Below are 11,881 nucleotides of genomic sequence, written 5' to 3' on the forward strand. Positions count from 1 at the left end.
ATATTTGGAGGTTCTTAGTCAATTGCCAGCTAATCTCATGACTGCACTACAGAGAAGCCTAAACACATAAAACTCCTGATCAGCTTTTCAGAGTTCCACTCTTAAAGGACACCAGACATCTAAAGAAGGCCTCTGACATGGCAAAAAACCACTAAATCAAAGTCAAAGAAAATAGGAACTTAGAAAAGAGACACATGCATGGAACAAAAGAACATTTCAAAGAATTTATAATTAAAACCCTCTGAGGAATAAAAGAAGATACTGCACTCACAAAATAGGTTGCTATAAAAAGAAAAAACAGAAAGAGCTTTGGGGAACCACAAATATGATAGTTTAAAAAAAAAAATCAGTAAGGGAATTCCCTGGCAGTCCAGTGGTTAAGACTCCGCGCTTGCACTGCCAGGGACCCACGTTCGATCCCTGGTCTGGGAACTCAGATCCCACAAGCTGCATGGCACAGCCAAAAAAAAAAAAAAAATCTGTAAAATGATTAGAAAATAAATTTCTAGAAAACTCTCAGAAAGTAAACAAAAAGATAAAGAAATGGACAAACGGAAAGGTAAGAAAAATAGATGATCAGTCTAGGAGGTCCAACATCCAAGTAAATGCAATTCCAAGAAAACAAACCAATAGGGGGAAAATTATCAGAGATAAAAGAAAATTTCCTGGAGCTACAAGACTGAAACTTTCAAGATTGAAAGAGTAAAAATAAATAATAAGAATCAAAGTAAGACACATCACTGCAAAAATTTAGAACATTAAAAATAAAAAGAAAATGTTAAATATCTTAAAAGAAAAATAGATCTGTAAAGGATTGGGAATCAGAACGGCAAGGGACTCCTGAACAGATATACTGAAAGCTAGATGAAAATGGAGCAAAATCCTGTGTGAAAATGATTTTTGACTTCAAAACTGCATCCATACAAACAAGTATAAGAATATAATAAGAAAATTTTCAAATATGCAATATTTCCCAAAAAATTTACCTTGATTCAGCTTCTCAGGAACCCACCAGTAAATGGTCACCAAAGCAAGGGAACGAGTCACAAACTAAGAAAAAGGAACATATGGAATCCAGGAACCAAAGATCCAACACTGAAGGTGTCAGGAGGATTCCAAGGACTGTGGTGCAGGGAAAGTCCAGTAATGATAGCTATGCCTAGATAACTATCAGTACAGGTGAGAACAGGAGGACAGAAGGTTCCTATGGGATATCTCTAGGAAAATAAATGGAACTAGTAAATTATCTAATAAGTGTGATCATAGAACACTGGCCCGAAAGGTGTTTTACAGAGTTGATGGAAGGTGTGAGAAGACAATAGTAGATCGAAAGAAAATGAAGCAAGATGAGGATGGGAAAAAGGAAGAAAGGAGTAAAAAAGAATAAAATAGGAAGTCAATACATAATTCTAAAACTACTGAATTAAGTCATAGCAGAACTTGCTTATTACTTAGAAATACAGAGACCAGAACAAAGGGCTAAAAGAGTTACCTCAGAGGAGAATTGAAACAGCTCTCCTCTCCACCCTCACCAAGCAGAATAAAACAAGAATAACAATAATGAAATGTAACCCACATTCCAAGAAGACTTATAATTGTGTTAGAAATACATTTTTTGACTGAGAATTTTAGACCAAAGTATGGATTCTATAGCAATTAAGAATATAGTTGGGGAGGAGGGGAGAAATCACCTTTTTAAGCACCTTCATGGCAAATATTTTCCCGGTATTTGCTCCTGTTACTTTTCGCACTTGAAAAACCTAGATGAAAAATAAAAGTGTGTGTTATTAAAAGCTAAACTGTGCTAGTCACAATCCCTTAATTCCTATTTATAAGAAACAAATGATATAGCGGTCTGTATTCTTACAAAAACTAGTATCATGAAGGACTGTGTACAAAAATGATGAGCTATGAGATTATATTAAAGATTTAGTAGTGAAAAGTGTTACACAACATGGGACTTTTCTGTCTGGTCTGCTGACATCTGGTGGCAAAGCTGGGCAATGACCATCTTATAACAAGCACTCCGTGTTACTTAAAAAATCCAAGTTTGCATAGAAAAAGCTATAATCAGGTTTCCCAGACACACAGAAATTATAAAATATTTCATAAATTCTAAGGGATGCTTCACATATAACTATTTAATAATAGTTGACAGCAATTACCTATTCCTTAAAATGACTAGCTATAATACATTTTCATGCAACAGCTAAAATGTCTGATTCACAGTGCATGTGTTACACATTCAAGATGATTGGAACATATTAGAATATGTCCTCAAGCCTAAGAATAAACTACAAATGTCATGTTTTGCAAAAATGAACACTACACGATAGCATAAATAGTTCTCAAGCTTAATCCTAACTCTAAAATGTTATCCAAATTCTGTCTTTTGATAGAGAATGGCAAGGTATAAATTTTCTTGGGCAGAACACACAGAGGTGAGGTCTTAAATTAGAAAGCCTCTGGCAAAACTATGAAACTAAGAGGTTCTCTTCATTTTTCTTCTCCCCTCTTATATCCTTCAGCTTCCCTAACTCTATTGCTCCAAATACTGCAAGTCAAAGAAAACTAATTCAGATTAAGGTCTCAGTAACAGATACCAATTTAATGTGCCATGCCTCTTGAAAGTAAGCAGTAGTTTGTTTTTTCTAAAGGATACCAACAGACGGTACCATTTAACCAAAGGAAGGAATGAATCCTCTAATAGCAGACTTTGCCTGGCACAGCTGCCTATTTATTTATTCCACAAATATTGACTGAGTGCCTACAATGTGCCAGGCTTTTAAGTGAATGGTGGTAGGAAAAGGAGAACTTCTGTATATCCTTCAAATAATACCAGGTAAGTGATCATATCCTTTGCTGATAGCTAACAAAGATTGAAGAGTACTGCTGGAATCACGGTATAAAAATTAATCCACACAAGACAGACAACAGCTCTCATTTCAAAATACTTCCTACCTTTCCATAGCCCCCTTTACCAAGTACTCGAAGTAGCTCAAAACATTCTGGTCTGATTTTTTCTGGCCCTCTGTTCACACTAGTTTCTGAGATTTCAAATTTCTCACAATGCTCCATGCCACTGGGAGGAAAAGCAAAACCAAAAGTAAATTTGCAAAAAGTTAAATTACCTTTAGCATACTGTTAGAAAGAGAATTATAATCCAATTAAGTAAAAGGAAAAAGGTGCATGATAACAAATATAGTATCTGTGCTCTAAGTAAACTAATGATTCAATGACATGGTAGGTCAAGATTAGGGTGGCTCGATAACTGTTTGCTTATCTGCTTGTTTACAGAACATGCTATTGATTATTTACTTTCATAAGCATCAAGCATCCCCAAACTAAGATAAATTAGAACACATTTATTAAGCTGACAAAGGGAAAAAAGTCTTCTAGTTATTCAAATTTAGTTCATTCAAAATGTCTATGAGATCAGCTATTATCCAACTTCATTTGGCAACTTCAGCAGAAAATGAGAGCTTTCTAAAGGTACCCAATTAGTTCAAGTCTTTAGCTAAAAATTCTTGCTAATAAATTATATCCATGCATCTTTCCACATCTGCTTAAAGACTCCAAAAAGGGAGGCAATTTATCTGTCACTTAAATGCTTTCTATGAGTGATCTTCTCAGTCTCCCCACAATCCAAGGCTTTTTACTTGAAGATGGGGTACAAAGCAGACTAAACACCATACTCACCTAATGAAGCTTGCCTAAAATGACATAAGATTGCACAGATCTCTGTTTGGATGATGTATTACAAGCAAAACAAGAAGCATTTGAGGGAATTCCCTGGTGGTCCAGTGGCTAAGACTCCGCGCTCCCATTGCAGGGGGCCCGGGTTCGATCCCTGGTCAGGGAACATGCCACAACTAAGAGTTCGCGTGCCGCAACTAAAGATCCCATGTGCCGAAATGAAGATCCCGCACGCGGCAATGAAGATTCCGTGTGCCTCAACTAAGACCCAATGCAGCCAAGTAAATAAATAAATAAGTATTAAAAAAAAAAAAAGCATTTGCTTTGGGGAGCATTTCTAAAATTTTTATTTTTTCAGTAGGAAAAGGTGGTTCTCTATATTAAACTAATAAAAGTTCCTAACACACGCAGACTCATATTCAGTATACTCTAAATTTGAATAATCTTTTTCTCAAAATGCATACATGATCTCAAAACCCCAGATATGTTATTATATTGGTGCCAAACTCAATAAACCAAGTCTGTATATATGACTAAATATTTAAAAACAGGTTATTGAAATCACATGATGGCTATAAACTACATAAAAGAAAGACAGCACAGTGAAACCTTTTCATATAAACTTACAGTTCATATGGTCCAACTCCCCCATGGTCCATGCTTTCATTTAACTGACCCTGAAAAATATGTTAAAGTTTTAAAAATAAATAATCTCATAAACAAGAAATTAAAGAATTTACTGCTTCACCCCATTACTGAAGGACAATGAACGAAATAAACCAGCTAACAAATTCTCTATACTTTAATAACAGGTAAATGTGGTGATGAACAAAATAAGGTACACAAACAATACTATGGGATTTCACTTTTATGTGACAACTAAGCTACAGATGCTACTCATCAAAGATCTACAAACAAAACAAGGAGATTGGGCTTCCCTGGTGGCGCAGTGGTTAAGAATCTGCCTGTCAATGCAGGGGACACGGGTTCGATCCCTAGTCCGGGAAGATCCCACATGCCACGGAGCAACTAAGTCCGTGAGCCACAACGATTGAGCCTGCGCTCTAGAACCCAAGAGCCACAACTACTGAGCCTGCATGCCACAACTACTGAAGCTGCGCACCTAGAACCTGTGCTCCACAACAAGAGAAGCCACCGCAATGAGAAGCCCATGCACCGCAACGAAGAGTAGCCCCTGCTCGCCACCAACTAGAGAAAGCCCGTGCGGCAGCAACAAAGACCCAACACAGCCAAAGATAAAATAAATAAATTTATTAAAAAAAAAAAAAAGGTGATTTTTCCTTCAAAAATTACATTTATTCAAAATATGTATTTTGTATATTATGAAACTAAAGGTACTACATTCCAAGTATGAGTTAATCAAATGATTTACAAAAAGTGCTATTCTGATATGCTTTTGATAATAAGACTAACATAATGCTACAAACCTTATGTAACTACAGCCTAGCTAAGCCTAAAGTAACCACAACCAGTCCAAGATATTGTAGTGTATGATATGGCTGATCAAAGCAAAACAATTAAACAACACTCTCAAATTGTGAAGAGTCATGCTGGCCAAAAATTTATTCTGACCATAGTATAAATGAGTGCAAAACTTAATTAACCTTCTGTACACTAGCAATGAACAATTCAAAAATGAAATTAAGATAACTCCATTCACAGTTGCATCAATAAGAATAAAATATTTAGAAAAAAATTTAACAAAAAAAGTGCAAGCCTTGTATATTTGATAACTCCAAAACACTGCTGAAAGAAATTTTAGAAGACCTACCTAAGTCAAAAGACATTCCATGTTCATGGATCAGATGACTTAACATTGTTAAGATGGCAATACTAAATAAATTGGTCTACTGATTCAACTCAATCCTATAAAAATCCCAGGTTCCTTTCTTGCAGAAACTGACAAGCTAATCCTAAAATTCACTCAGAAACACAAGGGGGCCAAAACAGTCTTGAAAAAGGAAAACAAAGTTGGGGGACTGACACATCCTGATTTCAAAATGTACTACAAAGCAACAGCAATTAACACAGTGTGGTACCAGCATAAGGACAGAAATATAGATCAATGAAACAGAATTGAGAACCCAGAAATAAACCCTTCCATTTACGGTCAACTGATTTTTTACAAAGATGCCAAGAAAATTCAATGGGAGACAGTCTTTCAATAAATGGTGTTGGCACAATCAGATATCCACATGCAAAGATTTACTTTGGACCCCTATCTTCACACCATACATCAAAATGGATCACAGACCTAAATGTAAGAACTAAAACTATAAAATTCTTAGAAGAAATCTAGAAGGGAGTAAATCTTCACAATCTTGGGGTAGGCAACGACTTCTTAAGACAGATCACAAAAGGCACAAAAGAGTAATGAAAAAAGTCGATAAAGTGAATTTACTCAAAATTTAAAACTTCTGCACTTCAAAAGATATTATGAAGTGAAAAGAAAATCCACAGAATAAGAACATATAAAGAACTTCTACAACTCAATAATAAAAAAATAAATAACCAAATTTTTAAAAAATGGGTTTGGATCTGAATAGGCATTTCTGCAAAGACGACATATAAATGGCCAATAGTCACATGAAAGTATGTTCAACATCATTAGCCATTAGGGAAGGGCAAGCCAAAACTAAACTGAGATACCACTTCATATCAACTAGGATAGCTATAATTAAAAAGACAAAAAATAACAAGTTTGGCAAGGATGTAGAGAAATTGGAACCCTCATACACTGCTGGCAGTAATGTAAAATGGTATAACCGCTTTGGAAAACAGTTTGGCAGTTTCTTCAAAAATTAAAAATGGACTTACCACATGATCCAGCAAATCTACTCCTCGGTATCTACCCAAGAGAAATGAAAATACATGTTCCACAAAGACTTAGGCACAAATGTTCATAGGAGCGTTATTCACAATAGCCAAAAAATGGAAACAACTCAAATGAACATCAACTGGTGAAATGATAAATGTGGTTAATCCTAACAATGGAATACTATTTGGCCATAAAAATGAATGAAATACTGATATATACCACAACACAGATGATCCTCACATCATTATGTTAAGTGAAAGAAGCCAGACACAAGAGGCCACATACTGTATAATTCCATATACACACGTTAGAAAAGGCAAATTTATAGAGATGGCAAGTAGACTAGTTGCGTAGGTTGTCTAGGGCTTAGGGGTGGCAATGAGGAGAGACTAAATGGGCCCGAAGTTTCTTTTGAGGGCAATAGAAACGTTCTAAAACTAAATTGTGGTGATGGTTGTATAACTCCATAAATATACTAAAAGTCACTGAATTATAAAAAATAATTTGGCAGCAGAAAGTCAGTTATTAATATTACAAAATACACCTTTAAAATGAGTATTCTTAAATATAGTCTGATTATGAACTCTTTCAATTTATACAAAAGGCTATCACTTAATTGAAAGTAGGCTCTAAAAAATTAGAAGTTTAAAGTTTTTATTAAAAATTTTAGAATAATTCAAAAAATATTTAAGTGAACTCATCTTTCTTCAAAGATACCAGCACACAGTCAAGACACACAAAGAAAACTGACAGTATTCTTACACAATGGATGTTCAAATGACCCCTCAAAACACAAGTTTTTTAGTCAGAACTTGCTCACAGTGTAAACAAGTCAGGATGAAGTCTAACACCAAGGATGTATGTTTCATGATTAGACCTAGGCAAATGGAGGGGGCAGTATCAAGGGAAAAAAATTCTTGCAGTTTCAACTTGATACAGTTTCTTCTGTGTGTGGGGAGGGGCAGATAGGGGTGGTTATGGTTAAAGGGATTTTTTTGGTTTCTGGTGCTTCATACAATCACCTATGATGGCTTCACTTTAAAGACAAAAGGCTAACTTCTATAAAACTGGTATTATGTAATTGCTTTTTTTTTTTTTAATATTCGCTTTACTTAATTCTAAATTAAAGACCACAGAGTAGTTAAAACTGAACTATGACTCTGAAGCCACCTAGAAAGATATGCCCTGTGGCTATGTTTCATTTCCGGAGCCAGCCAGGCCTGTCTTACCACCTGCATCTGGGCTTATAACTACCTACCGTTACCTTCTGGAGCAGAAGCATTTTGAGGCACAATTCTTTTCTACTACTCAACGTTATCTTTAGAAGTCTTACACCAGGGGACTTCCCTGGTGGTCCAGTGGTTAGGACTCTGTGCTTCCATGGCGGGGGTATGGGTTCGATCCCTGGTCAGGGAATTAAGATCCTGCCTGCCGCACGGTGTGGCCAAAAATAAAGAAGTAAATAAATAAAACCCACAACTAGAAGTCTTACACCAGAAACATCAAGCTACCATATAGGACATACTGACAATTCTCCTTCACAGGAAACTTTATTCAGATTTTTTTTTTTCTGCCTTAAGCTTTATGACCCACCCAATGTTTCTTGTGTGTGCCACTATGATTGACAAAGTAGAATCCTCCTCATCTAAGGTACTATACAAGATACACTGTTTCAAACTAGCACATCAGAATGACTATTCACAAAGTTTTAAATTAAAATTGTATATAAATTCAAGTTAATATGCCTTAAGTCCCAATGAAAGAGAGCACATTTTATAAAAACTTAAATAAATTGTTACAGAATGGGTGAAAAATATCCTTAATCCAAACATTCATTAAATCATTTATCTACTTGCCTGGCTGTTCACAGATATTTCCTTATAAAATAAGATTCAGTAATTCAGATACATTGGGAAAAAGGAGTAAACCTGGCCCCAAATCTTGGGCTATTTAAAAATACTTTAAGGTAAGTATCTATTAAAATGCAAGATAAGCATTGATAATGAGATATTCACAATCGTGAATATTTGAATACATATTATCTATTGAATATATAGCACTGTTTTTCAAAACATTAAAAATTTTTAAACTTTTGCTCTATAAAACTTTAATATCCCAATCTGAAATTCGTGCTACTAGTAAGCCTCTGTGACTATTTCAAATTTTTAATTAGTAGAGTAAAAATTAAGGATTTTTTAAGTTGCATTCACAATTATCTATTACTCTTTTCACCTGTGCCTCCACAGAAAGCAGATGTTTCCAACATTTTCATAATCTAATGAAAATCTCTAGAGGAAAACTTTCCCTTAGTTTCACCTCTGTTCCCAAATTATATTATCACCAAAGAAACAGAAAAACAAACAAAAAAACCCTTTCACCCACTGGTTTTAATACAGTATTTAAAATGTATTAATTCTCCTCATCTTTTACTCACTGAAGAATTAACTATGCTATGTAAACACATATATTTACTAATACAGATTCACTCAGTGTAACATACCTAAAAAGGTATATATCTCTAAATAGGACCAATGACAAAAAGAAAGGAAACAAACAAGCAAACAAACTACAGTTCTAAAAATGCAGCACCTCTAGTATAAGTGTATTTATTATTAAGTCTCTAGGCATAGATGAGGGTAAATTTGAATGACTGGTTCCTTGGCAATGAGTTAACACTGACAAGCTATATTTCCATAAACTAGCTAACTACATAATGTGCCAGGATATTTTGAGAGTACTTTATATACTTTATCACGTGTAAGCTTCATTTTATGGAGAAGAAAAAAGTGTCAGGGAGATTAAGCAATTTATTCTAGATCACACAGTCAGTGAGCATGGCTGGAGGGATCAGAATTCACTTTGACAAACCACAAACTAGTACATTACAAACAAAACTAGTAAATGCAATGAAGAAGCTATGCAATGAAGCTTGCTGACTTGAGTCAAGAAAATACTACCACTAGTTACCTCTGTGGTCTTGGGCAATCATCTCTCTGGCCAATGCCTCAGTTTCCTTATTATAAAATGAAGAAGTGAGGCTACTCCGACATGCACCAATGTTTAAAAAGCTTGGATATAAATTCACGGTGGTCAGATTTTCCAAGAATCTCAATTTCTCTCATTTTTCAGAATTTCAAATCTTACTTTAGAGAAACCTGGATGTCACTGAATCTCCTTGGATGGCCAACCCAATCCCACCCCAATTCTTTTTGCTTGTCCAGCTTGCACCTCTTAGAATAACACACTCAAAAGAAACATTTTCAACTCCAAAAGCATTGCTAAGTAAGATACATTTTGCTGAAGGCTCTTCCTCAAAATCCTCTTTAATTACCTTTGCTCTTTCCCCAAAGCTCCTCTACCCAGGGTGGTGGCCACATTTCTTTCTCTTTCTTATTCCCAACAATTTCTCTGGCCTCTTCCACACCCGTTCAAAACTCTCAAAATCCTATTTGCTTGTACCCAGCAAAACAAATGTCCAGGAGAGGTCCCAGTTCATAACAGGAATCTGAATATAGTATTTTACTTCCAACTAATAAAACCATGGTCTGGAAATTCTATAAGTTCAACTGATGAAGATTTCATAAAATACCCTTCCTATCATTTTCTCCCCTGCTCTGCTCCAAAGCCACTGCCATATGGGGCCAATATAATCGATGAGTACGTTATTTGTATTGAAAGTAATCCTATGTTTGTTTCAAATTGTATTCAGTGTTATCACATGTTCCATTAAGAGGCTAACTGGAATTCCATATGCAAACATATTAAAAAGTACACATCTCAACACCCATCTTCCAAACTGTCTGATTTTGATTTAGACTCCTTTGATTATGAAAAGGGCCGTATTACTTTAGCCCACTTAGTTTCTTAAAGTGTCCAAAATTCTTTACATATAGCATCTCAATCTTTGGTCAACAAGCAGGCAACAAATTACTTGCCAAAGGAGGAAAACAGGGTGAGGAAAAGAAAGGGAAGACCCTTCTGTAGTTAGAACAAACATCTGACATCAGTCATTAACCCACGTACTCATCTAGGCAATGGAATTTAGAATCTAAGTTACCGTGAGGTTATCACTGATGGTCATTTACCCAGAATCAGTGATTTAGCATGACAACACCATTTCTGAACGTCAGGTACAATCTGTGATTTTTCAATAAATTTATCTTGAGAAAAGAATCTTGAATAAAGAATAACAAACTACGAAGGCAGCAAAGGTAAAACCAAGCTATGCATTAGGAAAAACAATTCTAAATTTAACACCCTAAATTACAGCAAGAAAAGCCCTCACACCACCATTCACAAGTTTCAGTGCAACCAATTTATTTTTGGCAAGCCAAATCACAGCTGTCAACGCTGGTTTTTTTCCACCCCAAAATTACATCAAGTATTTTGAAAAAATGTAGACATTGTCAACTGGGGTAAAAGTAAGTTACAAATGCCGTGTGTCGTTATAAATGCTTTAAAAAAAAAAAAGTCACACGGAAGGGGTTTTTTTAAAAAAAAAAAAAGCAAACAAACAAACCCTGGAAGATGCAGCAGAGCCCCCTTGCTCCCGAAATAAAACTCCTGGTGGCTGTAACAGAAGCGGCAGCGCTACTCCCGACAGAAGTTTTCAGCTGTCACTTCTAACAGCTGAGCGCTTCCTAGGAGAGAAGCGACAGGCCGAGAGAAACGGTTGTGGGAGGTCTGAAGATGGAATACTTAGGGAAACCCTTCCACACTTCACCTGCACTTACGGGCCACCCAGCAAGCGCAGTCCCCTCCCCCCAACACTCGCGCCCCGCACACTCAAGTCCAGTAGCTCCAGGAATCGACCACGCGCCCTTCCTCGTTCCCTCCACAAACAGACTGCTCCCGGCTGCGCCGGTCTGGGGCTATAGGGGCACAAGCCGCACCTGCAAGCGCCGCAGCAGCCTCGCACCTACAGCCAGGTCCGCCACGCCCGCCCCCCCGCTTCTGGCCGTGCAGCGCCTCGGCTCCTCCTGCAGACTACTCGCGCCCCCCTGGGTCTCCGCGCTCTCGGACGCCCCGCGCTTCCAGGGCGCGGGCCGCCGCCCCGGCCCTGTCACCTCGGGCCCCCCGGGACCCCGGGCCTCACCCCCTCCTCCAGCTCATCCTCAGAGCCCGCGTCCTCTGGCTGGTCCAGGTCTATGTCAAACACTCCTGCCATGTCCTCAGCTTCCCTGTCTCGGAAGTCCGGCGCTGGGTAAAAACCGTCCCGCCTCCGTCGTCGCCTCATGGGCCCGGACCCGCCGCAGCCACCACCGCAGCTGCCGCCATCACCGGCTGCTTGGGCTCAGTGCGTCTGCGCCTAGGCCCTAGACTGGCTCCTCAAGTTCAGCGCTGGAG

General features: G+C 37.4%; 1 protein-coding gene across 4 annotated transcripts in view; it reads right to left on the reverse strand.

Moving 5' to 3' along the window:
* Positions 1–11,853, reverse strand: part of RPS6KB1 (ribosomal protein S6 kinase B1) — a 36,298-nt gene extending 24,445 nt beyond the window's left edge. For 2 of the 4 annotated variants that reach the window (XM_007190280.3, XM_007190281.2), the window contains exons 1-4: positions 11,631–11,849; positions 4,324–4,373; positions 2,962–3,082; positions 1,692–1,760 (exon numbers count right to left, since the gene is read on the reverse strand). In XM_007190280.3, the coding sequence (XP_007190342.1) occupies positions 1,692–1,760; positions 2,962–3,082; positions 4,324–4,373; positions 11,631–11,771 (381 nt within the window). In that variant the 5' untranslated portion in view covers positions 11,772–11,849. Of the gene's footprint in view, positions 1–1,691; positions 1,761–2,961; positions 3,083–4,323; positions 4,374–11,630 lie in introns of all 4 variants that reach the window. The other 2 variants (XM_007190279.2, XM_057536687.1) reach the window with 2 other exon arrangements.
* Between the last annotated feature and the right edge of the window lie 28 nt (positions 11,854–11,881).

This window comes from Balaenoptera acutorostrata, chromosome 20 (assembly GCF_949987535.1).
Source record: "Balaenoptera acutorostrata chromosome 20, mBalAcu1.1, whole genome shotgun sequence".
NCBI lineage: Eukaryota > Metazoa > Chordata > Mammalia > Artiodactyla > Balaenopteridae > Balaenoptera > Balaenoptera acutorostrata.